The sequence below is a fragment of the Bubalus bubalis genome, chromosome 18, assembly GCF_019923935.1.
Source record: "Bubalus bubalis isolate 160015118507 breed Murrah chromosome 18, NDDB_SH_1, whole genome shotgun sequence".
Taxonomy (NCBI): Eukaryota; Metazoa; Chordata; class Mammalia; order Artiodactyla; family Bovidae; genus Bubalus; species Bubalus bubalis.
In genome coordinates, this window is record NC_059174.1 from 41,485,232 (window position 1) to 41,511,646 (window position 26,415).

General features: G+C 49.5%; 1 protein-coding gene across 3 annotated transcripts in view; it reads right to left on the minus strand.

The window, feature by feature from the left end:
* Positions 1-26,415, minus strand: part of TSHZ3 (teashirt zinc finger homeobox 3) — a 69,841-nt gene continuing 43,426 nt past the window's right edge. For 2 of the 3 annotated variants that reach the window (XM_006056387.4, XM_044932166.2), the window contains exon 2: positions 1-4,811. In XM_006056387.4, coding sequence (XP_006056449.4) covers positions 1,606-4,811 — 3,206 coding nt within the window. In that variant the 3' untranslated portion in view covers positions 1-1,605. Of the gene's footprint in view, positions 4,812-6,361; positions 14,471-26,415 lie in introns of those variants that run through there. The other variant, XM_044932165.2, reaches the window with a different exon arrangement.

Genomic DNA, 26,415 nt, shown 5'->3' on the forward strand with positions numbered 1-26,415 from the left:
TTATAGCAAAAAGACAATTTTAATGCTGCCGTAGAAAAGAGGGTTATATGAAGAGTCACATAATGGTGGTTCATTGTCAACAACAAAACAGGGCACAGAGTGTCTGTGCTGTTTACATGCCAATATTTTATACATAGGTTCTCATATGGTGTCAGCTGTCAGTTACTTCTGCAAATTAACTGCCAAAAATGGAGAAGAACAGAATCACTTGGAGAGCCGGTAACCACGGGTTACCTTTCATAAGCCTAAAGATAAAGCTGCAGTGTGGGATCTTGGGAGAATAATTAGGAAGAACAAAACAGAAAGTTACCAATTGAAATAAAAAGGCTTCCTACAATATGGAATAGCAACCAAGAGGGCTTATAAATAAGTAAAAGAGGTTGTATCACAGAATGCCTCGTGACTTTTAAGCAAAGTATTACAGTACAAACATTTTAAAGGCTTTATCAATGTTTAGGAAATACAGTACAAGTTCTCTCTCTCTCTCTTTTTTTTTTGTTCTTTTTTTTTCCTTTTCAAATAGACTTAACCCTTTGAGCACTGAGTTTATTTTGAGCGTGTTTTTTTTTTTTTTTTTTTGATTTCTAATAAATACCTTTAAAAATAATGTGCAAAATAGTTATGATGCCTGCCATGGATGGATCTCCTGGCCTCGTTTATTCAGACTGCTCAAAACAAATGATAATATGATGCTAATAAATATGTATAATTTAAATGTGAACCTCTATCAATATAGATGTACTGTATAGCAAAACAAACAATCATACTTTGCTTTCAGATAATGTTTCTGTATACTTTATAAATGCTATCTGTGGTATCTTCTGTATAATTTACAATGTTTGCATGTAAAAAACAAAACCCATAGACCTTAAAAAAAAAAGAAAAAGAAATATACACTATACATAGGCACGGCTTATGCCCAGAGCATAGCAGGTACATAAAACACTGTTGCTATAAATGCAAGAAAAAAGGTCATTTACCCACAATCACATTTTTCATAAGAGAGTCTGAAATCTATACAATATATACATCTATGTTTCAATGTGAAAATAATATTCTTTTAAATTTCAAGGCGTGTTATACCCCTGCAGACCTGCATAAATGGAGGTTCATATTATTAATTATAACTAAGCTGGTAAGGAGTTTAAAAAACAGAGCTTCATACATTATTATTATTATTTTATTTTTTAACCAAATTAATGCAAAAGTGCTTCAAAGTACTCAGAGGGCTAAAGATGAAAGGGTGAAAAATGCCAGCACACTTGAGCCGTGTGGAAAAGTGTGCCCGGTTTCGTCATAAATGCTTAATTAAACTGTCTGTTAATGCATGCAGCTTGAAGCATCAGGGGATGCTCACAACTAAATCCCATTTACACAAAGTTCCAAACACTTACCACTGCGTTTTAACCTTCATATTTTACCAGTAACAACAGCTGAGTATGCACCTCTATTAAACACTGTACAGTTATACAAAACAGTCCAGCCCAGAGTGATTCTCTGCAGTTAAAATAAGAACATGTGCCAAGAACAAGACAGAGGGGCCTTAAGGTGCCTGCAACAGTTTCCCTCAAAGCGAATTACAGTCACTTTAATCAAAAGCAAACGCTACTGCTTCTCTAACTCAGAAACATACAGAAGGTGGTCCTCAGGGGACTTCCCGTGTGTTTTGCTGAGGTGAAGTTTAACCGCATGCTTGCTTGCAAAGGTCCGATTGCAAAGTTTGCACTGGTAGGAGGTCCCCAGGTCCTCCTCGGGGGAGGACGTCACCAGTTTTTCTGACGGTGACTTGGTTTGTGCTATCTGATTGTTAATCTGTTCAGTGGACAGTTTGGACAAATCCCGTAGCCGGAAGCCCAGGTGTGACTCGAGGTGGCTGATGTATGTGGAGGGAGTCCTGATTTGTGACGCGCAGTCGTTACAAAAGAACACAGGGTGGCCGGTGTCCAAGTTTTTGAGGAACTTTGTTCCACCTGTCCTTCGCAGCTGGTACTTGACGTTGGCCAGCCAGTGGCTGATGGTGGTCATGGAGAGCCCGGTGAACCTGGAGATGTGCATGCGCTCCTGGGGGCTCAGGTCCGACATGATGTACTTGCCCTCCGAGGTCTGCCGGAGGCTGGCGGCGAACTGCGCCTGGAGGATGAGCAGGTGCTGGGGGTTCCAGTTTGACTGGCGGCCCTTCCTCTTCTGCGCGGGCGTCGCCTCCTCGGCCTCCTCCAGGGTGGCTCCGTCAATGTCAGACTTCTCAGAGATGCTGGAAGGGGTGGAGGACTTTGACGTGTGGCTCTCTGTCAAGTTCTTCAGCATATCGGATATATCTGACAAGGCGTTCTCGCGTAGCGGCGAGTTTGACATGAATGATACGACGGCAGATGTCTTTGCCGTTGTCACCGTGGATGAGGAGGTTGCCGGGGATGCGGACGTGGGTGACAAAAGCGCTGAGCCCAAAGAGCAGCCTTTGTCACTCTTGCCTTTCGTCAAATCTATGGGCTGGTCGTTGCTGACGTGGTAGAAATAGCGGTCGAGGTGGTCTGCCTTCTTGGACTGCAAGGGTGGTGGGGTGGCCACCGCCGCCTTCTCGGCCAGGCTGTTGCTCATCTTGAAAAGCATGCTCATGGGGTCGAGCGCAGGCAGGGAGGGCTTGGCGGCCTTGCCCAGGTGGATGTTCATCACCGACTGCAGGGCGCTCAGAGGGTTAACGAAGGGCTGCTCTGGTGGGTGGTCGGTGATGATGGCCGTGCTGCTGCTCAGGCCGCTGCTCATGGGCTTCACCAGGTCCTTGCCGTTCTCCACCGGCTCTGCCAGGGGGCTCCCCTCCTTGCAGCCATCCCGCTGGGGGCTGGGGCTGTCCTCCTGGCTTTTGAAGCCGCCGTCGCTGGATGCCTCCATCTTGATGGGCTCGCTGATGTCGCTGCTGCACGGGGATGGGGTGGCCCGCTTGGGTGGAGAAAGCTTGCCCTCAGGCTCCTTCATTTTCTCCTCGACTTTGGCAACTTTCTCGGTGACTTTTTTCACCAGCTCCTCCATGGCGTGAAAGTTTGTCTTGGGCATGGGGGAGGTCTGGCTGCTGGGTGGAGTGATCAGGGTCTGGTTCTTCGTGGGGGACACGATGTCACTGTTGCCAAACATGGGCTTCAGGGGTGTGCTTTTCCCTGCGGAGCCCAGAGACAGCTTCATCATGTTGGGGAGCTGGTAGGCGGCGTGGATGCTGGGGTAGCCCCCCCAGCTGGGGGTGCCATTCTGGGCCTTGTTGATGGCCGACGTGACTGTGTTTTCCAGGGACTTAAGGATATCGAGCCCGCCCTTGGGGCTCTCTTCGAGGTCGTTCTCAGTCAAATAGTGGTACTTGGAAGAGATATCATACTTCTCCTCCTCCTCGCAGGCCTTCTCTTTTTCCTTAGGCTTCTCTTCGAGGACAGCTTTCTCCTTGTCCGCTTCCTTCTTGACCTCCACGTTCAGTTTTGGGGAGATGCTGGCGGGCGTGTTGGAGGGGGATGTGAAGGTGGTAGCAGCCAGGGGCACGGACTGCACCTTCTCGTCCAGCAGGCTGGTGATGCTGGGCGTGACGGGCGTCTCCATGATGGGCTTCCCCTTCTTCATGGCCGAGTTGGTGACCTTGATGAAGTGGCCGGTCACCATCATGTGGGCCGTGAGCTCCTGCAGTGTGTCGTGCGAGCTGCCGCACTCCATGCACTTGAGGATCTGGGACTTGCGGGCCTCGAAGTGCCAGGCATAGCTGGCCCCGTTCTGGTGGCCATAGCGGTTATTTGGCGTGATGTACGGGTTGGAGTTCTTCTGAAGCGCATCGTTTGTGTCCACCATGGCAGCTTTGGGGGTGCCGCCGGTGGAATCTGGGGAGCTGGGCAGCTCCAGCTCCAGCGAGGCCTTCTTCCGAGTGGCTGGGATGATTTTGGCTGCAACGGGAGTGACGGGTTCCTTCAGAGGCACTTTTTGGTAGTGTTTCGTTTTGATCATATGGACACTCAAGTCCTGGAGGGACTCGAACGAGTGGCCACAGTACATGCACTTCAACACCTTCTGGGCATCCTCCTTGCCCTCCATTTCCAGCAGCGAGCGTTTGCGGGGCTTGGACCAGCGCTTGGGGTTGTTGTTGTCGGTCTCATGGTTGTCGTCGCGGTAATGCCCCGTCTCGTTCATGTGCACCGTCAGCTCCACCAGAGTGTCGTAGGCGGCACTGCAGTCTTTGCAGCGGAACTTGCTGGCCCCGGTGAAGATGGAGCCGTAGAGCTTGCTGCTCTGCCGGTACAGCTGCACCGTGCTGAACAGGCTGGGCTCAGGCAGCATGCGGCTCTGGGACACCTGCTGCAGGGTCTTGGCCATGGCGCTCTGGTGCCAGTCGAAGCTCCCGCTGCCACAGCTGCTGCTGCTACTGCTGCTGCTGCTGCTGCTCCCGTTGTTCTTCTCCGAGGACGGCTGGTGCAGGTTGAGGGTGAGGTTGGACCAGTAGGAGTTGGAGAGGAAGTTGTTGTACACGGCCTTCATCTGCTCCAGGCTGTCAGATATGGTCGTGTCTTCTGGCGGGACGGTCACCTCCTTGGTCTCCTCTTCGTTCTTGATGGAGCCATTTTCAAAGTCGGCCATCCGGTCACTGGTCTCACTGATGTGGGACTCGCTGTCCATCTCGTGGCTGGAAAACTCGGCCGCCGGGGAGTTCTGGTAGCTCGGGCAGGTCTTATTGAGCTCCTTTTCCGGGCACATGTACTTAGCCGACGGCTCTCCATCTGCAGGGCTCTCTTCTGGGTCTATGTCTTCGTCTACCAGGGCAGCAGCCTTTAACTCATCTGAAACATAGGCTGCATTGATAACAGGTGGAACAGGTAGGACAGAAAGAAGAGACACATGGAGGAGGAGAGAAAGAAAAAAGAAAGCATTAGTAAGTGTTGATCTTACCTAGAACATTTTCTCGGCTCTTGGGAAAATGAAGCAAAGTAGACGGGCACATTTATTTGTAAAATTAAATAGTTAAAATGTGGTGTTTCTTTGGAGCAAAAAAAAAAAAATCTGCTCTTCAAACATAATTTGCCACCTTATTCTTCTCAAGGGGCAACAGCTTGAAATTAAAACTAAATTTGAAATTAATGAAGCACATTCTGGAGGTGGCATTCATTTCTAAAGTAATAAATTACTTGTATCAACCTCAGAGACAGCAGTTCCTGTCTGTCAATTAATATGTCTTATGCTTCTCCTACCCCTAATGCATTTCTTAACAGACAGATTCACAATTTAAATTAAGCAAGCATTTTTTACTCATTACATTTTTGAGGCTCAATCTTTAATAAATATAAAGCCCAAAAACATCAATACAATTTTTATGAAGTAAAAAGAAAGTACATCAATTGTACTAAATTAGAAACAAGGTTTTGTGACTTTTTTTTTTCCCTTCCTTCTGGAAAAGTCGGTCTTATAAAAGCTTGAATTAAGTTTCCTACCCGGGTCCAGGTGCTCATTTGTTCCAGATGGGAGGGAAGCCCCTGACCCACCACCACCCAGCCCCGGCCTTTCCCCTGTGTGTACTCTCAGCCATTCTCAGCCACCGGCACACACACTATCCACGCAGAATTATGTCAGAACAAGTTCAGGAAAATTGGTATGCGGTGCTCATTCCTGCTGTATAAATATATACAAGACCTTCCAGTGGACCTTACAAATGTCAAAGTGTTTGCTCTTTAGACTACTTTGTCAATATTTACTCAGCATAAGCTTCATGGGCATCCAACAGGGATCCTGTCTTTCTGGAAGTAATGTAACTGGGGATGTGAATGCAGCCTGTGCTTCCGAGCAGGTGGAGGTACTCTCAACAGGGCCGAGCAGCTGTGGGTTCTAGAAGATGCCCTCCAGAGATGCAAAGCTGGGAGAACACTGTGCTATCGGAACTAAATGATTTTTTTTTTTTTTTCCATTCTAAATTTGCATTCAGTGACTTTGGTTTTTTCTTACGGAGCTTGCCTGACCCTGTAAATCAAGTTGGACTGGGTCTTGTGACTAGCTAGACGTGGCCAGCCCTGTGGTAAGTGACAGTGTTAAGGCAGAGAAGGGGTGAAAAGTAACTTCTTGTCAGCTCCTCAATACCAGTTTGCTTCCAAAGGCCAGCTGCTAAGGCTGGAATGCCACAAGTGCTAACATTGCATGGCTGATTGAAAAGTCTTAGGAAAGAAAAGGAAGCTTTGTTTGTGGCATTCACTCCCATGATGTTAAAGATTTGCCCCCAAACCAATTTCACACTAGAAAAAGTAACAAACAAAACAGTGAAATGACTCCAAGAAGACTCCCTGGAAGACACACAGATATTCACCACTGCCCCCCGCCTCCTTCCATCCAGGTCAAGAGTGATATATTTTCGTACCTAAGTCCCTCTTTGAGTACCAAGATTTCTAAGCTGAAAAACTACTGATGTTCCAGCACTGAGATGATTTGAACTTGATGGGAATAGTGTCCAGGTACATGCAGCTGTAGAAGCCAGGCTGCTTCTGCTCAGATGCAAACAGTGAAGCAAGAGTCTTGGGCTCGAGCTATGGAATGTCCTTCCGCAGATGACCAGAAGAAAGTGTCCTGCTCCGTCAGCTGCCGTGAGACTTCAGTTTGAGGTTGTGCACTTGGAGCTGGCAAATTAACATGCCAAACAAACTCTTTCCTAAGGCCCAGGGCCACAGTGCATGGGGGCCCATGGTGCTGACCATAAGGGGGAAGATGAATGTTGGAAAAGGAAGCAGAAGAGAAAAAGGAAAGCAGGCATTGCCCCCTCTGCAGAAACACTCTCTGCTCATCATTCTCTTGAAGTCTGGCTCTCAAACACCAAACAGGACTGGCAGGTCGGCAGGGAGGGTGGCTGAGGGCAGAGTGACCAAGAGTCACAGCTTCCCTGGAACTGTCTGAGTCTCAGCACCAAAAGTCCTACATCCCAAGGATCTTCTCAGTCCTGGGCAAAACCGGTTAGCTGGTCACCCCGGCGAGGGGACACCAGCAGGACTAGGTCCGAACGTCCAGGCAGGTTTGCATTCCTCTTAAAGAGGAGCTTGAGCAGAGTGAGCTGGGTTTGACTGTCTGCAGAATGCACTGGGAGCAAGTATGTATAATGTTCCTATCCAAGGGGTTTCATCTGGAACACTGAGTCTGAAAGGAAGGAGAAAAACACAGTGGCCTGTGTCCTGCAGCGGAGGTGCAAGGAAAAGCCCAGCCCTGTGTAGACAGGGCAGATCCCTGAGCCCCCGTAGGAGCCACTGTCTGCAGCATGAACCACACCTACCAAGGCTCCCACGGAATTCAGGCTAGGAGAAGCAGGGGTCCAGAAATGGCCCCATCTGGCCAGGCAGCTGGAAGCCAGAGTCAACGGTGGTCACGAAGGCCACCAGCTCAGGGAATATTGTAGCTCTACCAGTCTACCTGCCACCCAGGAGCGGTGTGGGCCCCGTGGAAGCCTCAGCACAGTGAAGGGGGGGACAGCAGGCTGTCAGGAGCATCCCCCAACACACATGTGCACCATCATCGGCTTGATCAGCTCCCACTCTGAGCTGGCCCCCAGTGGACTCCAACATGCCTTGTAAATTGCACAGCAGTATCAGAATGTCATCAGTCTGGTGACTGAGGAGGAAATTAAAAATGAAAGAAAAGTAAGGCCAACCTCGCAGTTGACAATCAAATCCTACTCTGAAGAAAATCAAAAAGCTTTGGGGCCAAGAGGTCCTGGATTGGGGAGACCCGGCATCACCCCACACAGCACCCTTTGGCCTTGCCGTGGCTTCTGAGGCTCCTCCTAAATACCGCTGCACACTGCCCTGACAGGAACCTCACTGCATGAATCCTTCCTCTATGTTTTGCGATAATTGCACTCCTCTGAGAATATCACATCCACTCTCGATGACTGAACTTCAAGAAGTAGTGAGAAAGTGGAAATGGGCCTAGAGAAATGGCAGAGGGCAGGAAAGAGTGGAAGGGTTCATTCATTCCTCCAATTCTGATCATGCTCCACCCCCACCAGAATACCATTTTCTTTCTCTAGGACTCCGTTTCCCCATTTGTAAATGACAGGTCACTGCGGCCAGATCAGGCCCTCCTTCTCTGCTTCTCTATTTTGTGGCTTTTCGGAGCCAAAGGTAAAGAAGTGAGGCCATGCCCGCTTGCTCTGGCTCATCTCTGCTAAACTCTGGCTCCTTTTCAGCACTCAGCAGTCAAGTGACTCCCTTGTCCTTCTGCTCTGCGCTAACTGGCAAAGTCCCTGGCCAGAGAGAAGGAGGAACATCCTCAGTGGATCAGTTCACGTCCCGGATCAGGCCAAGAGGGAGCGGGATTGGGTGTCTCCGTCACAGTCTGGGTGGACAGTAAGAGGTCACCGAGGGTGCGGGGGAGCTGGGTGAGAAGCTAGCCCCACGAGGCTGGCTATCAAGGGCTCCTTCTCTCAGGGAGGCGATGGCAGGCCCTGTCCCCCTATTTGGACCTCACAGGTAATCATGCACAGGTGACAAGGCCTGAGGAGGCTTTGCTACTGTGGATGGTTACTTTGATCCCTTGCTGCTATTTAACTTTCTGCACATTCCTGTCTGGATTCTCCACGGCCAAAGGCCCGCTCTATACTCTCACATCCTGCACACAGGAAATGAGCAATAGACACTGGCTGTCTCCTTTAGAAAACGGGTTGGTTGAGCTCATGTTCAGCAGCAAGAGGCTTGTTCCCAGCCTCTGACCCCTCTGACCCCAGCCTGGGCCAGCCCTCAGCATCTCTCACCCCTCAAGGAACCCCACCTACTCCAGCCCCAGCCCCTTCCCTCTATTCTCCAGACAGAATCCACTGGATGTTCAATCAGCGGGCTGATCATGTCACCCCAATGAACACTCTCAGTTGCCATTGGGCTTGAAAGAAAGCTCCAACTCTTCCCAGCCACCCCAGAGTCCTCCACCATTTCAGTCCTGCTTCCTCTCCAGCCTCTCAGCTTCTAGACCATGCCACGGCCTCTAACTCTGCACTGCCGCCTCCCATGCTGGGAACCCTGGGGGAGATTCAAAGAAAGGAGAGTGAGCTATCTACTCCCTGGGCTGCAGTGAAAGGTAATATCCAGGGGCCGGGGGACTTGACCTCAACTTTGTCCCCGTAGCACCTCACCCACTCCCTTCTTTTTACAAGGCACACCACCAAAATCTCTAGGTTAACCACTCAAACACACACCCGTGGAATGAATGCATGAGTATATGAATGAATAAATGAACACCGTAGATGACTTCTTCAAGCCTCCTAAACAGTTGCCAAAACATCTAGATGGATCCAGCCTCCAGCTGGTCCCAGACGTGCTGGGGTCTGATCCGAAGTTCTTCCTGCATCCGTTTTCTGAGTGTGAGCAGCATGAGGCTGGGCCTCTGGGGGACAGGATGCCAGAAGCCCACTCTGAGGAAGAGGGGTGGAAGCCCCGCAAATGGTGATCTCCTTCCACTGGGGCCACCCCTGGCTGTGCTCACACCCCAATACCTGTCTCCAAGAATGCTTCAGCATCACAATTTCCTCTTGAACAAATAAAACTGAAACTTCCGCTTCCGGCTTCAGTAGAAGAGGCCCTGAATTGTACAGGGAGGAGCTCTCATTCAAACCAAGTTGCCAGGTGCAAAGATGAGAGAAACACATGCGAGTGGAGACTCAAGAGAGGGTGGACCGGGGTCTGTCGCTTCCCCCAAATCGCTCAGTGGAGAAAGCTCCTCTCCAAGACATGAGCCCTTACTAACTACAGTGACAGCCCCCTCTACAGCCCTGTCTGCTCTCTTCCTCGATGTAAAGTAAGCTCTTCAGGCAGTAAGACAGCAACCCATCTCTCCAAAGCTGAGGGCCAAAGACACATGTCTCAACAACTGGATGAACTCAAGAACTTAGCATGCCCAGAACTGAAGGGAATTCTGGGAAGAGACACACGTTCATGAGAAATAAAAGCTCTCACACTTGCTGAGACTTTCTCCGAAGTTCCACAGCGCAACGCCCTGGAATGTCAAGCAATGAAAAAAAGAAAAAAAAAAAAAAAAAAATCACACTGCTACCTAATATGTGCATGCTTCTGAACTATTTGCATTTAATCCTCTCAATGGTCCTGGCAGGTGGATCAAATGATTTCCTTTCTACAGCCTAGGAAACTGCAGTTCCCACAAGTTAAATGAGATACTCCCAAGCCCTCTGCAGGGACCCCTCAGGTGTCAGTGGACGTACAAGGGGATCTGACTAACTCCAGAGGGAATCACACAGAAGGAGTGTAGAGTGAGTGGGCCGCTGCGTCAGAGCCTTCCTTAACGGCTGACCTCAGTGGGTCCCACGCCTGCCCCTCCAGGACGGTCCTGAGTGCCCTCCCACAGCTCTTAGGTGCTCATGCCTCCCACGACGTCCAAGGAGTAAGGAGCTGACCGGGGCAGCAATCAGAGGGTCTGGAGGCAGCAGCACCCTCTTTAATATTTATTATCATCATTAACTAAACCCAACCACTAGGTAAAGAGAAATTAATACGTTTGATATAAATATAAAACAGTAAGCTGGGGCATAACGGAATTCATTTTTGGGCAAGTGGGAATTACCTTCATCGCTCTGTTGTGCGTCTCTCTCCAAAGGACGAGATGAAGGAGCAGGGGAAGAGGAAGGGTGTCCCTGGGGGGGTGGGGGCTGGGCTGGGGAGCGGGGGCACTGGCGGGAGCTGGAGAGAAAGGAAAGGGTGTGTGGCTGTGCCCTGCTCCCAGAAGCGATTTCAAAGTAAACTGTCCTGTGGAGTTTTGCATTTTCTGGGCTGAAATGAGCCCTCTGAAGTTATAACACTGTTTTCAAATTCCCAAGACTGCCTGGGAAGCTGCAGGCAGCTTCACTGGCTAAAGCGTCCTCAGACTTCTGCTCCCTGCCCTTCCCTACAGGTGGCCCAAGATACACCTCATCCTGTAACCCGTGGTTCAGGGTATCCTCATTTTCGGTGATGTGATGGAGAAGGGAGAGGAGGTGGTGGGGCTGAAGAAGGTCAGGGGTGGAGAAGGCAGAGGAGAGAGTGGGGGGCAGGGAGCAGAGAAAGAATCACGCAAGAAAGATGGAGGAAAGAGGGAAGAAGCCATTAGGACTAGGGTGGTGTTGGGAGGGGACAGAGAGAGAAACAGAGGCAGACAGAGAGACGGAGAGAGAGCAACAGAGACACAGAAATGGAGAGAGGCAGAAAGAGACAGAGAGATGGAGAAATAGAGACAGAGAGAGACCACTAAGGGCAGTGCCAGGGAGGGAAGGAGAGAAAGAAAAGCAGCAATGCAAAGTTAAGAAGAGGCAGGAGAAGAGATGATTCTAGTGGTGGGGAGGACCTGAACAGGGGGTCTCGGTGCAAGGATGGCATGGGGAACGGAGCCCTGCAGCACTGCTGTGGGTCATTTCCGTGGCTGGAGACTCAGGCCTTGTCTCAGCCTCTCCTGAGCACTCAGATTCTCAAGACATAAGGCGATTTTTTATTTTAAGGGTAATTTAACCAGCTGAGGGCATGACCAAGCAGACAGTTAAAGGCTCAGCCAAACCTGGTGAGCAGCGCAAGGGAACATGGCTTGGGCACAGAGGTTGCTGCTGCCCCAGAGATGATCTGGGCCTTCGTGGGCGGAGGAAACCTGGCCAGGGGAGCCTCAGGAGGAGCAGGCCCCTGAGCTAGGGCCTCAGCAAACCCCAGGAACCCCTCTCAGGCCCTCACACACATGATCACATTTGAGACTTGGAACTGCCCAAAAGGCAAGTGTGTTTGAAACTGGACAGCTTGTGAAGAAGGCTATCGGCTCTAGACTTGGTTCTCTTCTCCCTTCTCAGGGTTCATGCATGCCATGCTCACTCTGCTCCTGCCCTCCCCTCATAGCCAAGACCACTCTGCATGGTTAATGAACCAAATTCGCATTTTAATAAACACCCTGCCTAAACGCCTGGGGAGACCTGGGTCCTAGAACATGCTTGGATACAGAAACATGCCAAGATCATCACAGGGGTCTTGGTCACTTCTGAACAGCTCCCCCCATACACCTGAATCCAGAACCGAGCAGCAGCAGACTCCTAGTAACCATAGGGATGGGGACAGGTGGGAAGCCCTAGCTACCCCACGTGGAGAGCTGGCCACAAGAGCACCTGCCTGGACTCAGACAACCTGCCGTTTTTGTTGGTGTTCCTGTGTTGCACGATTTTCTGTTCAACTAAATAAGGTCACAGACATTAAACTGGGTCTTGGCTCCTGCTCTGCCCTGTGTTGTCCAAATGACCATGAGACTGGCTTCAAGTCTCTGGGCTTCAGTTTCTTCCCCACGAATCGGAGGGAGGAGGGGAAGCAATTTCTGCCACACCTGCCTCCCAGGTGTTTGCAAAACAAGGAAGTCACAAACAGTGAGCAGAAAGGGCTTTCCCAAGTGAAAAGGGCTCTGCAAACACAGGTGCACAGACTCCACGGAAGTGCGTGAGCCCTGGCAGACCGCACCCAAGATGGGGTTCTGGCCCAGCCTCTAGGCTAAGTCCTCTGCTTGAAAAGGAAGTCTCCAAGGTGAGGTGATGGTCCCCAGAGCCCCAGATTCTCCAGCTGACTTTCAGGGAAAGGGGCAGAGGGACCTAGCAGGGACTGTTAGGATGAGAGGTCCCCATGGGGTTCGGGTTCCATCCCCTTCCCTCCGGCAGCCTGAAGGTGTGGGCTGTGGAAAAGAAAGAAAGCCAGAGAAGAAAGGGAAGGAGAGGAAAATGAAGAGCAAAGAAAGCTTTAACAAGTACAATATTAACATTCCTGACCCAGCACCTGCGTGCACTCTCACCCCCGCCCCCCAGGCCTGGGTCATCTTCAGGAAGGAAGCCCTAGGGCTTTGGACCAAGCCCAGCTCCACCCACAGCCCCGCCCACCACTCCCCCAGGCTGGAGATTCCCAGTCTCCGCCCACCCCTGGGGGCGTGGTTAGAGCCAGGGACCGCCTCTCCGCAGGAGCAACCACCGGAGGCCACCACACCCCTCTGGCCGCCAGTGTTCCCGCAGCCTCCAACCCGGCAGTCTCTTCCAGGCTGACTGATGACCCCGTGTCAGGTCAGCTTCTGCCTCGAGTCACCTCTTTCGGGGGGAAAGAGCACAAAGTCTCCAGAAAACTTCACAAGTTTCACCTTGTTCTAAACGCACCTAGAAATTCGGGACAGACTGATCCATTGGCAAAAGAATTTCTGCTTTATGAAGGGCTCAGGCCAAGTGCACCGTGCCCTCTGGGTTATCTTTACACAGCTCTCTCTTCTTTGCGAATGTGTTGCACATCTAATTGTGACAGGAAAGGAGGGCTCCTTTGTGGGTGTAGCCAGGTTCTACAGCATCTGCTCTGTCTGGGATTGGGAGCCCGGAGTTATCCCCTGATGTTCTGAGGGCCCTTAAAATGAGCTGTCAGGAGCTCTGGAGGGTGTGAGGGGCAGTGAGGCAGGAAGGATGCTCAGACCTGGGCCAGGGATGACCAATACATTCACCCTCCAGACAGTTCCCCACTCCCTGTCGCTTCAGGGTCCTGCAGAAGGTGGAAATCAAGATGGGATACATATGTCCTGCTGGCTGCTGGCTGGGAAGGATTTCAAGGAGCAGCACTGATGGGAGACTTCCTTTCTGTGCCAAGAGTGAGGTGATGGCATAAGAAAGTGAGTGATGGAGTAGAGGGGAGCTCAGCTAAATACGCTGGGTGATATCAAGGTGATTAGACTGAGTTGTTGGGCCTCTGTTAGGATATTAAACAGGCAGCAGGGAGAAACAATTGATTCTAAAGAAGTGCTCATGGCCAGTACCCAGGAGGTCACAACCCGACAGAGAACACAGGTTTTCTCCATCCACTTGGCTACGCAGAGTCACAAGAGATGTCACCTACCATCTAGGGTGACAGAGGTCACAGCCTCTGGGGACAAAGAAAAAATGGCATGGTACCAGGGAGACCAGGGGCCTCTCAGGAACCAGGAGAATCTCCAAAGGACCAAAGCAGGCTGGGCGGTGGGGGCTGGGATGCATGGTTCTTTGGGAAGGAAAATGGTGGCTTAATGGTCAGGACATCTCCAGAAGGCTGGCCATGGAGGGATGACAACCTCCCAGATTGATTGCGCTTCCCACTAGCAAGGTCAAGAGGATTAATTTTGTACATGTTAATTTGATATAATGTGTGAGATGAATGCTTGTTCAGTTGGGTGTCCCTGTGTTGATAAAGCTGCGATGCTTTCATGCCAAGAAAAGCATGGCATTAGCTGATCGGTGGAGCAAGTAAGCATGGAATAAGGCAACGCCACCCTTCAGCAGAGCCAGAGTGGCTGGTGGTTGTGCAGGCCACAATGGGCTCCTGCTGATTCTCTACGAGGCTAATGACAGAGAGATCCGGGGGACACCTCCCCACTGCTGGAAAACCCAGCCCATCCTGAAGACCTGGTATCCAGGCCATGGCCTGTTCCTCTAGCTGTGGTGGAGAACATAAGGCTAGGAGCCTTCAGAAGCCAAACCGGGAGCACCCCCCTCCCCTCCACAGGCCATGGGGTCATGGAGGACACTTCTGGGGCTTGTCTCCTTAAGATTCTTATTGCCATGAAAGAGCTGTGTTCAGCCCTCTTGGTAGCCCCTCTGAACAACCTCCCTCCATGTCTTGGGACCCTCCTCATATGGATCACACAAAGAAGAGGCCAGGAAGCTGGGAGGCTTCTGGAGATTAGCAAGGGAAGCCAGCTCCCTTAGTCCTGAAACTACACTCAGCCCACTTCAACCCCACTGCAAAGAAAAACAAACATATCAAGGGCACACTCACATGCAAAGCAATTGCCTCAGACAAACCTTCAGATAACAGAGTAAATAATTCTCAGCTGACAACCAGCTGAATCACCCGTCTTTGGCTCCAGGCGCATATGGACCAGTGGGTGAATCAACAGTGGTCCCTGTACCACCAGCTCTCACGGAGCATCTGAACTCTCACTCCCTGTGCCCTGCAGGAGTGCTCAGTCCACTGTGGAGCTGACGGGGCAGAACCGTAATCCCCCTGGTGGTGGTGATGGGGGTTGGTCTAGGTTGATACCCCCGTCAGTTCGTCTTGGTATCAGGCAAAGCATGGCTTCTGGAGGTAAATCTCTGCAAAGGAGGAGAAAGATGTAAAACTTGCTATGGATCCCATATCCCCGTTTCTCTTTCTGAGCTCCATATATTTCCAAGATCCCTGTCCTCCTGCAGATGTAGGGTCTGAACCTCTTTCTTGTAGCCTTTTTTCTCTGTTATTCTACAAAAATCCACAAGGTAAATCTTAATCTGCAGTGGGTCTAGTAAATGACAAGAGTGACATTCTCTCACCTTGAGTGGGATTTCAGACACTGGGCAGGAGAGGTGCTGAGACGTTTCAAACTGTGCACACAAACAATCTGGCTAATGGCTGAGCAGAGTCATGCCTCACACACCCTTACACACCGTCAGCTCTGGTTCATAGGACTTCCTGAAGGAGGACCATGTATGTGGTCCCCTAAGAGGCAACTGTGATACAAAGCGAAACTCTTACCCATCTGCATGCTCAGTGATCTCAAAACTCAGGAAAACCACAGATGAGAATTGGGCAATAGGTTGGGGGAAAATCTGAGGCAGTTCTTATAAAGATCCTTTACAAAATGGGCTATACCTGTACATGTACAATTCAAATTTTCCCTGAGTCTCTTTGGCTGTTCTCCATAGCATCAAAACTGTTGTATCAGGGAGGTTACTTGATGACTTTTTAAAAAGAGTAATAAATATTTACATGGAAGAGGAGGCAATCAATCTACCTAGCCATCTATCCATTTTCCCATCTACCCATCCATCCATCCACCCAAAAACCCATCCTTTCATCCAACACGCATACAAAATTAAGTATATATGCTAGACACTTTAAGGTTAGGAATAAGAAGTTACCAAAATAAACACCTCAGAGCCACGGGCTTTACTTTCACATGGCCAAGATGGCCTTGGTTACATAGATCACAAGGGAATGCCCTTGTGATCACACACCCATACAGACTTTTTAGCTTGATATTCAAAGCCAGCATAACCTAGTTTCATTTTACCTTCTAAGTTTATCTTCCCCTGCTCACCTCCCTGAAACGCACATACTAACCTGTGCTCGCTATGCTGTTTTGGCCTTGCCTTGGCTGACACCATTTCTTCCACTTTGCATATGATGCTTCATCTTTTCACATCCTCAGCCCTGCCCTCCAAAACCCTGCTCATTTCACCTCCCCCAGGAAATCCCTTCTCACCTGTCTCGTTAATCTCAGAGATGAGACAATGGATAGAAAAGTCCTCTAAACTGTAGACACATTTCAGGAACGCTTATTGGCATTATTACTTGAACATCCCTACTGGCATCTCTCATAGTGTTTCCCAGGGCTAAGTAGGTGCAGTGGGCCTCTCCATATACATTACAGGAACCAGGCATTCCTTACCTCTGTGTCCTTCACACCGCCTGGCAGGTCAGCTGTCTGAGTAACTCCTGGTTGAATTCACAGAGTTTGGTAGGCACTGCTGAGTCTAAGAACCACACAGACCAAGTGTAACCTCAGGCAGAAGCTCCCAACAGCTCCCTCCACACTCAAATGCAAGCAGAGCAGCCCCGAGTGTCCTCCTGACTCTACACCACTTCATGTTCGAACCCTCGCGACCATTTCCCAGAACACTAAGCAGAGAGTCAAGGCCACAGGTGTTTCTCAGGAGTCCTGACAAGGTTCTTCGTTTTATGATAACAGGAAAAGTGGGAAAGAGGGTGCTCCCACTGACCCCAGAGAAGCCCAGCCTTTCCATCACTTCCCTGGGCACCAGCATGGTAGCCACCTGGACAGGGAGACCTTCCTGAGGCCAGTGACCTTGGCAGTGATTGGCCAGCTACAACCCAGCACTCAACAAGCACTCAGCCAGCACTGACTGAGTATACACTTAGCACTTGGCCAGCATCCAGACCGCACGAACTGAGCACACACCTGGGTCGGCTTATACAGTATAACGACCATTTGAATGGACAGGTTACAGCCAGGACGAGGGTGTCATCTCCCCAGTCAGCTTGAAAAAAATAAACTTATGTTTTATAATTTTGACCTAAATACCCATAGACTTCAACTTCATTTCTATTTATTAAAATAGCTTTCCCCTACCAATGTATAAATACTACCTGATGGCTGGTTGGCATCACATTACGTGTTTTCTTTAAATACTCTGTCTCACCTATTGGAAGGGCTGATGCTGAAGCTGAAACTCCAATACTTTGGCCACCTGATGTGAAGAACTGACTCATTTGAAAAGACCCTGATGCTGGGAAAGATTGAAGGCAGGAGAAGGGGATGACAGAGTATGAGATGGTTGGATGGCATCACTGACTCACTGGACATGAGTTTAAGCAAGCTTAGGGAGATGCTGAAGGACAGGGAAGCCTGGTGTGCTAAAGTTCAACGGGTCTCAAAGAGTCAGACACAACTTAAGAGACTGAACAACAACAACTCATTTACGCTGATGTTTATGTCATCTGACTTATGTGTTTCTTGTACTAAATTCAAGAACCCTCAACACTTCACCATCCTTCTGGGGGTCAGAGGGGGAGAGAAAAAATAAACTTAAAACAGCATTACATAGTGAGAGTGGCATTCTCACTAGTGGTCTGCATATTACTTGTCACGGTCATTTTGTGAAAGGTAATTTAGCAGTATGTATAAATATTGAAAATCTGTTACATTTCTTAAAACAGCTAGGAATCTATACTACAGAAATACACATGTACAAAAAAACAAAACAAAACAAAAAAACAAAAACTGCTCTGTGTTTAGGGTGTTTTCAGCAACAATTCTAATACCAAAAAACTGGATAAACAAACTAAGGTACACCCATACCATGAAATAGTATGCAGCAATTAACAAGAACAATAAGAGACAAATACTAGTGTCAGCTAAGATGCAGAGCAACTGGAACTCTTTGAAAAACTATGTATCAGGATCCACTGAAGCTATACCTACATACACTCTGGGCCACAGCAATTTTCCTCCTAGGTAACAACCCAGCAGACACGCATACATATCCCACCAAAAAACCAGGACCATAACATCCTTTGGCACATCATTCGTAACAGCAAAGAGACTGGAAACACCCCCAAATGTCCACCAACAGTGCAAGGATACCTGTACAGCAGAATGGTGCACGGCGGAGAAAACGCACAAACCACCACCCAAAACAACGGGACGAGCCTCACAGATGACACGATGCAGGAACGATACTGTTTGAATTCACTTAAACAAATTTCAAGAATCAGGCAAAATTGATTTGTGAAGTTCCATGGAGGGGGGCTGGTGACCGGGAGTGGGCACCAGGGACTCTCAGAGTGCTGGAAATGTTCTACTTCCGGGTTGGGACCCTGGTTACACGACCGTATTCACTTGGGGAAAACTCATCGGCCTCTACACTCGTTATTTATTTGCTATCTTTTTGTATATTATACTGAGTAAGATGCTAACCTCAAAAGAATGAGAGGATTCTATAAATTCTGACGTGGAACGATTTCTAAGACGTGTCGGTAAGTGTCAATGGAGGGAGCAAGTCTCAGAAACACAAACACGGATCCCTGTTTTGTGTGAGCTTGTGTGATGGGCACCCAGGAAAAGGATCCCCTCTGAGATGTGGGGCACATTCTCTGGGTTCCAGAGCGGATACATGGCTGTGGAGGCAGATGGCAGGCGGTGGGGGAGGAAGGGGGCCTCTCCTCTGCCTGGTCTGACATTTTCACGCGCACACACCCGTGAATGTATTGTGAAATGTTGAGATCGTGTAAAAGGAAACTTATTTTTAGTACATTTTCCTGTGTGTCAGGCTCTGTACTGGGCACTGTCTGCAAAGCATACACTAGGCAAAGCCCCTTTCTGCTCAAGGACGGCAGGTGTGGGGTGCGAGTGTGTGTCCTGTGTTGCGGGCTGGATCCAAAGCCACAAGGCCTTCAGGGACCAGACTGGTGGGACGTCCACAAGCCCAACAGCAGCTCTGGCCTCTGCTTCCTTCTACCTCAAGGTGTTCTCATGAGGACGTCACCTGTCATGATGAACTATGGTAAGCAAAGACACGGGGGAGCTTTGTGATGAAACCACTGACCTTGGTGGAAGGAGGAGGTGACAGCCACTTTTCCACCAACCTCAAAGGCTACTGGGCTCCCTGGGCATCTAGCTGTAGTAACACCCAAACTACCCATGGGGCCCGGCTCCTTCAACCACAGGTGGGAGCCAGTGGAACTTCTTTCAGATCACAGCTGCCACCAGGTCAGCCCCATCCTCTCATGGGGCCGAGTCCCCGATGCTCCTCCATGCAGCTCTGGGATCACCCCAAGGACTCTCTTGAGCCCTTGAGATGAACGTTGCAGGGACAGGGGGTCTGTGTGACTAGTGGGGGAGCGCTGGGGAAGAGGTCTGCGGTGTAACCTCAGGGTGGAATGAGACAGCCTGCTTTATTCCACTCCTCCTTCTTCTGTCCTATTCCTTCTTAGGGCCAACAAAAGGCTCTAGAGCCTGGATTTTTGAGTCCAACACAAAGTGAAGTCGCTCAGTCGTGTCCGACTCTTTGCGACCCCATGGACTATAGTGTCCCAGGCTCCTCCATCCGTGGGATTTTCTAGGCAAGACTGCTGGAGTGGGTTGCCATTTCCTTCTCCAGGAGATTTTCCAGACCCAGGGATTGAAGCCAGGTCTCCCACATTGTAGGCAGATGCTTTACCATCTGAACCACGAGGGAAGTTCTGAGCCACCAGGGAAGTCTAACACAGGTGCTCCAGAAATACCTAGGCTCTGAGGTGGCAAGAAAGTCCTTACAGCAAACCAGAAAATGCGTCCCCTGGCTGCCACTGGCTTTGCGGGCTGTTCCCTGCCATTCCCTAAGGGCAGCCCCAGACACGGTGCTCCTAAGACTCTGAACACCCACCGTTCTGCAATGGGGCCTGAGTGGGGACCCGCAGGCATTTCCTGAGACGGTTCAGCGGACGCAGTGCTTGGCCTGGGGACAGGGCTGGGTGGTGCTCCCTCTCCAGGGTCTCCTGGGTAAACGCCACTCCTCGGGCAGCCCCGAGACCTTTGTGACCTCAGCACCTCCCGGCTCCCACGGTGCCTCCTGTGTACCCAGGGAAGGTCCCTCTGCACCTCTGTTCACGTGACAGGAATAGCTCACCTCCGGATGCCCAGCTGATGTCCCATTTTGGGTGGGGTTTTGCTGCCCTCTCCACCCTCAGCCGGTCCTTCTGACCCCTGTGTGCTCACAGTTCTCCAGGGATCTTGCCGCCATTCGCATCCACAGTGGACTAGGCCCGGGCAGGCAAGGACATGGCCTCCGCAGCCCCCGCACCGGGCCTGGCCCAGGCTGGATGCTTGGTAAATCTCCCTGAATTGAATCAAACTTTCAAATGAAAAGATGTCACAAATATGGAAAGCAGACTTCCTCTTGGTCTTTTGTGTTTGTTTGGTGTTGTTTCCTTGAGACACTTCAGTGCCAAGCAGCGTTTCCACAAAGAATTAAAAACCCAGAACCAGTGGTCAAGTGCCAGGAGCATTCCATCCACCTGCCGTTGTGCCCCACGGGACGCGCACACCCATGGGGGCTCTGCATCCCTGGGGACTTCCGGTGCAGGCTCTCTGCCCAGCTAGCTAGCAACCCGGGAGGCAAAGGGACATCACAGATGTCCCCATTTAACAGATGGGGAGATGGAGGCTCAGAGACAGAGATGAGGGGATGGAGACAGCCCTCATGATCCGAAGACTCAGAACGAGGAAGAGCAGTCAGAAGCCAGGCTTTCCTATTGCATCTCTCTGTTCTCCTGAAGACACAAGGAAAGATGCTGCTAAGGGATCTCCCTGGCAGTCCAGGGGTTAAGACTCCAGGTTCCACTGCAGGGGATGTGGGTTCGATCCCTGGTTGGGGAACTAAGATCCCACATGCCGTGTGGTGCAGCCAAAAAATAGAAAAGAAAAGGAAAAAAAAGAAACTGCTTAAATGTGAGGACACAGAGGGACGGGTCCCTTTTTCTTGAACAGTGTGGCATGCAACCCTTGGTAAATGGGGTGATATCACTGACCTTGTGTGGGGAGGGGGGGATATCCTGAAAATTAAATAACACAAATTATGCGCAGTAAGGAAAGGAGCAAATGTCACCCAGTGGGGGGTGCCCAGAGCCCTCTGCTGGTCCCAACTGTGGGATCTGGTGTTTTTCCTCTTCTCCTTGGTCAAAAGGGAAAGTAGTTTTTTTGTTTGTCTGGTTTGGTTTTTTTGATGTGAAAATACAAATGGAAAGGCTGATTTTTGAGACAAGCAAACCCTGGAAGTTTCTGCACGATGTCTGTGACTAGGCTGTGGCATATAGGACAACATGGTCTGGTAAGAGGTGGGGTGAGCCCCTGAGGACCGAGGCAGCATCTCCCAACACTGGAGCCTTAAACGCCTGTGTCTCCATTTCTCAAGGGTGCCTGACGCTGCCCTGCAGTGCCCCCAACTCCTGCTGCACAAGCCCCCTGGCATGGATCCCTCACCCAGTCCTGGGTCCTTGTCTCAGAGTGGTCCTTTATGCCTCTCTGAGAGGAAGTCTGAACAGTCCGTAGCCAGCACGGTGAACACGGAATGTCACATGAGCAAAGACACTTGTCAAATGCCTTTCCCTTACAAGCACCCTCATCATGACCTGTGTTAATGAAGTTAATTGAATTTAAGATCAATAATGGTTAATTATTGCAATTTGACATTCAGAGATAAATGGCTTTAAGACAGAGGGTGCATACGTGTGTGAGAGAGAAAGAAAGAGAGAGAGAGGGTGTGTGTGTATGTGTGTGTGAATCCTCTCCATGGAAGGTGAACACATTACAAGCCTAAGAGGGATCCCAGAAGCCTTCCATTGATCCTGGTACAATCTGATCGACTTCATCCTCTGATGAATGTGAGCTTTTCAGAGCTACAAGTATATGTTCTACAAGACTACTCTAACCCTTGTCACTGGCCCAATCTATATGTGCTGTACACCAGAAATCTATTGAGATAGATTAAAGAACTGCTGTAGAAACAAGAGCAGCTTCAATAAAGGTGAAGGTTTATTATATTGACTATTAATGTAACTTAACTGTATGCCGTTATGAATGCTTATGGATCAAGGCAGTTTAATTTGGGGCAGTTAGATATGATTATAATTGAACACCATTTTTTTTCTTTTTTTCTAACATCACCAAAGATGAACTCAATTCAACACGGAAGGAAAAAAAAAAGCCCAGCTCAGAAAGTAGGTTACAACTAGCTTTGCAGAGGACGGCCTCCCGGGAGTGGGGCTACAGGGCAAAGGTGGGGACAAGGGCAGGTCTAGGCCTCTATCCTGCTGACAGTGACCACTGTCCTCTCATGCTGGGTCCCCCACCTCTCTGGGAGCTGACCCCCTAGCCGTCTGCTGCTGTTCCCCAAGCCCAGGTCAGGGCTGGGAAGTGGCAGCTCCAGTTTCTGCCAAGTTAGTGAAAAGTTGACTCATCAAGAGGGCTTCCTTGATAGAAAGACATTCCCCAAACCAAGTAATGATGCTCCTCCAAGCACACAGAGCAGGAGAAATGACCTCTTACAAGATGCATAATGACAAAGTAAGTGCTGCCACGGAAGGAAGTCCTCCTGATGGCAGAGCACTGACAATAAAACGCGGCTGAGGAGTTCTGTCAAAATGTAAGATTATGCAAAAACACCGTTGAGAACACTGCTAATCATCTGCTTGTGTCAATTACTTGAAGGGTCTCTGACAGCATATTTACATTAAACACATTTCAGGAGCAAAATCCTTAATGCTATATCAGAATAGTTTTCATTACCATTAGCAAATCCTTAAAAGTCTTTTTCCCCCTCGGCTACAATAGGAGTGATGGGTGGGGGCCTGTGTGTGGGTGGAATGGATGGTGGAGGGATTTCAGCTCATCCAGCTGAAAGGAAGCGGGTGACGCCCAAGGTGGATGTGAGGGGCTGTGATCCCACCTTCCGTGAAGGGAGGAGGACATGGCCCTCTTCAGTCCCTAGCGCCTCCAAGCCAAGGGAAAAGTGGCACCGCATCTAATGTCATCTTATCTGATGAAGCAGACAATAGGTGCAGAGGGGCAACTGTTGGGATGAGAACCTGGATGGCAGCCCCCAGGACGGGGCACCGTTCAGACATTGCATCCAGATCACACGGATACGGCCACAATTAGGGCAACGCGGAAATAACCAGAATGACAACATGGGGCCTGAGAGGCCCAGCAGAGCCAGCTGGTCCAGAGCGAAGGTTCTAGTCCCATGCTGGGCATCGAGTAGGGTCAGCCCAGTGGAGGGCACAGCAAGGCCCACCCCGGGGAGCTCCTGTGGAGGCTAGAAGGAATCCAAGGTGCCGGTAAAGGTACTTCTAAATGCTCCCGGCAAATTACACAGCCTGGGTTTTATCTGACATGACAATCTATGATGATGGTGACGACGGCCACTAAGTTGTTACCATTTTTTAATTTATTTTTCTTTTATTTATTACCATGAGGTAGGTTTGGTGCTTCCCTCATTTCCCAGATGAGAAGACTGTGTCCCCATGAGATGCAGAGCTGACCAAGGAGTACCAAGATTTGAACTCAAGTCTCCTGGGCCCCTTCTACACGCAGCACCAAGAACATCTTATTAACAGTTAGGGTGACTATGAGCTGGCCTGCAGGGATCCCTGCTCTGCAAGCACGAGAGAACAGTTCTAACATGCACAAAAGCAGGCGAGGGGTCCATTCAATAATTTGAAAAGCCCTGAAACCACCTTCATCTCAAGAAGTGTGTCTGTCGCATTCAGAAGATGGAGCTGCAAGGGTGGGTCATGCAGGATGGCCGCTCCCTGGGCATCTCAAGGTTCTGGGAGGCAAACTTATAAACTCTGCCACACAGGGCTGACCAGGCAGTCCCTGAGCTGCTACTCATGCTCACCAAAGGGCCTCGGGGCCAGGGGCTGACCTCTTTGTGACCCGTGCTCTGGGAAGTACGCTAGTGTGAAGCAGACACAAGACTCCACCCCACATCCAACCCGCTTGATAGGAAATATGCAGGACATACACAGACAATCAAAGAACTCACACCTACTTACAGTCAGGCCAGGGGATCCAATATTAGTGGTTATTTAAGAAATTGGTATTACATTATGTTTAAGACAAATGAGTTCCTTTTTAGAGATTCTACACTCTGAATGTTTTAAGTAAAAGCTGTCTTCTCCCCATTCTCAAACATACAGACAGTTCCCTGACCTTTAGAAGGATGTATTTGCTTATAGAAAAAATAATGCAAAGAGCTGCCACACCCATCCTCAAAATGCACTTCCAGACTCTAGGAGAGATTTGGATTGAGGGGACCACAGGCCAAAACAGAAGCGTCCAGAAGCGAAGGTTCTAAAAAAAGCCAAATGTGAGGGCGGATTCTGAGTGCCCCGTTGCTTGTTTGATGGAATAAGATGTGATGGATGAGTAACGTGACTTGGGTTCATTTTCATTTCTTTATATAGATCACACATACATACATATGTAAACATATACACACATACAAATGCATATACATAAACACATATGCACACAGCCATCTATATACGCACAAATGGACATTTGCATGAATCTGATTGCCCTACAAAGTTATCCTTTAAATAAATTTGAACAAACAACTCCAAACAAACTGACACCAAATGAATACACCAGGCAAGAGAACGTCATCCTTGAGGGTGGGGTCTGCTATTTAAACATCTGAATCCTGGCAAACAAGCATCCTGTCCAGAGTATCACCCCCAAAACTCTCTGGGAACAGATCAATGACCCCTGGGCCATTGACCGCACACCCTGAAACTGGTAAATGGGCTCCTCTCCACAGTACCCCCACAAGGCCCGGCCTGCACTCTCTCCCAAGAGGACGGAACAGGCCTGGCTGGACAGCGGCACTTGGTCCACGGGGAAGCCAGCAGCCTCCCACCCCAGCCCCAGTCACTCATGGGCGGGGGGGATTCTGTTCAAAACCCCACGTTCCAGCTGACCCATCACTGCAGGGTCACTGAGTGGACCAAATCAGATCAGAGTGACATCTGTCCTTCAGATGCTGGAGCAGATGCTCACTCCATCCCTGCCTGCATACCTTCCTCCCAGCCAAGCACTTTGTGCCCAGAAAGGTCCCAAGGTTTCCCAGGCCAGATTTCTCAAACCCTGCAGCCCTCAGCTGAATGTGGACACTCACAGGGATGAGTGGGGGCCTCTGTTACACCCGTGATCACTGCCAGCAGAAGTGAACAGGTTTCAGGGGGCCTTCCTTGTGGTCCAGCGGTTAGGACTCGGTGCTCCCACTACAGGGGGCATGGGTTTGCTCTCTGGCTGGGGAACCAAGTTACCACATGCCACAATGCAACCAGAAATAAATACATAAATAAACATGGACTGGCATGCAATCTATTTATTCGGGAAAAAAGTGAATGGGTTTCAGAATGATGGAGCTCTCGTGAACATCTAGGTAGGGACCTTCACACTGATAACCAGGTACCAGCAAGGCCTCGCCAGGGCCAGATGCTCCCCTGGCCCCTCCACACCCTCCCCTACAGACTCCCCTAAAGAAGCTCGTGGAGCTGTGAATGGTAAGACCCACTCACCTGTCACAGACGGAAACTCTTGAGAAACTTGCTCAGGGGGACAGAACTACTCATGCAGGGCCAGGATCTGAGCCCAGCTGGTCTGGATGCCACTTCTGTGCCCAGAACTCTCACTCTCCACCTTTCTGGCTAAGCTCAGCCCCTATGCGCATCTTCAGCTGTTTATGGAAAGCAGGCCCCTTCCCCGAACTATCAAACTGGGACCACAACCAAAAAAATTAATCTCAAGTTTTTAAAATATCAAAACCTTAAAACGTATAATTAAATTAATCATCATAAATTCCTTTTTAGCACTGAGAGTTGGATTTATAATATCATTTTGAAACCTCTCTGTGAGATTTAAATATTTTATAGCATATGTGAGTTAGAAGGGAGCGTGTCTAAGGGCTTAAATATCGCTGGAGAGCAGCAGAGTTTGACAAAAACTGTAGCACAACTGTTTCTAAGGTAGTTTGTAAAAATTATTTATTTCCATACCAGTTAATTATGATGGGAGTCTTTGTTGAATGCACAAGCATTAAAAAAGTGCTGATATTTTATGCATCTTTAACTGGAGCGTGATTCCCTGCAGCGCACTGGTAACTCCTTGACATTTAGCATTCACTCACAGCAACTGTAATAAGGGGTTTGATTGCTTCCTTTGCAGATGCAGTAATTTAATAACTGTGATCAGTTGCATAAATTTCCTATACAACCATCTTAAGTTAGCCACATTAAAATTAAGCAAAATTGTAATCTGTTGACAGATTATTGCTACTGAACAATTCTCCTAAAAGCATTTCAGATTAGCAAGTGCCACGAGCAT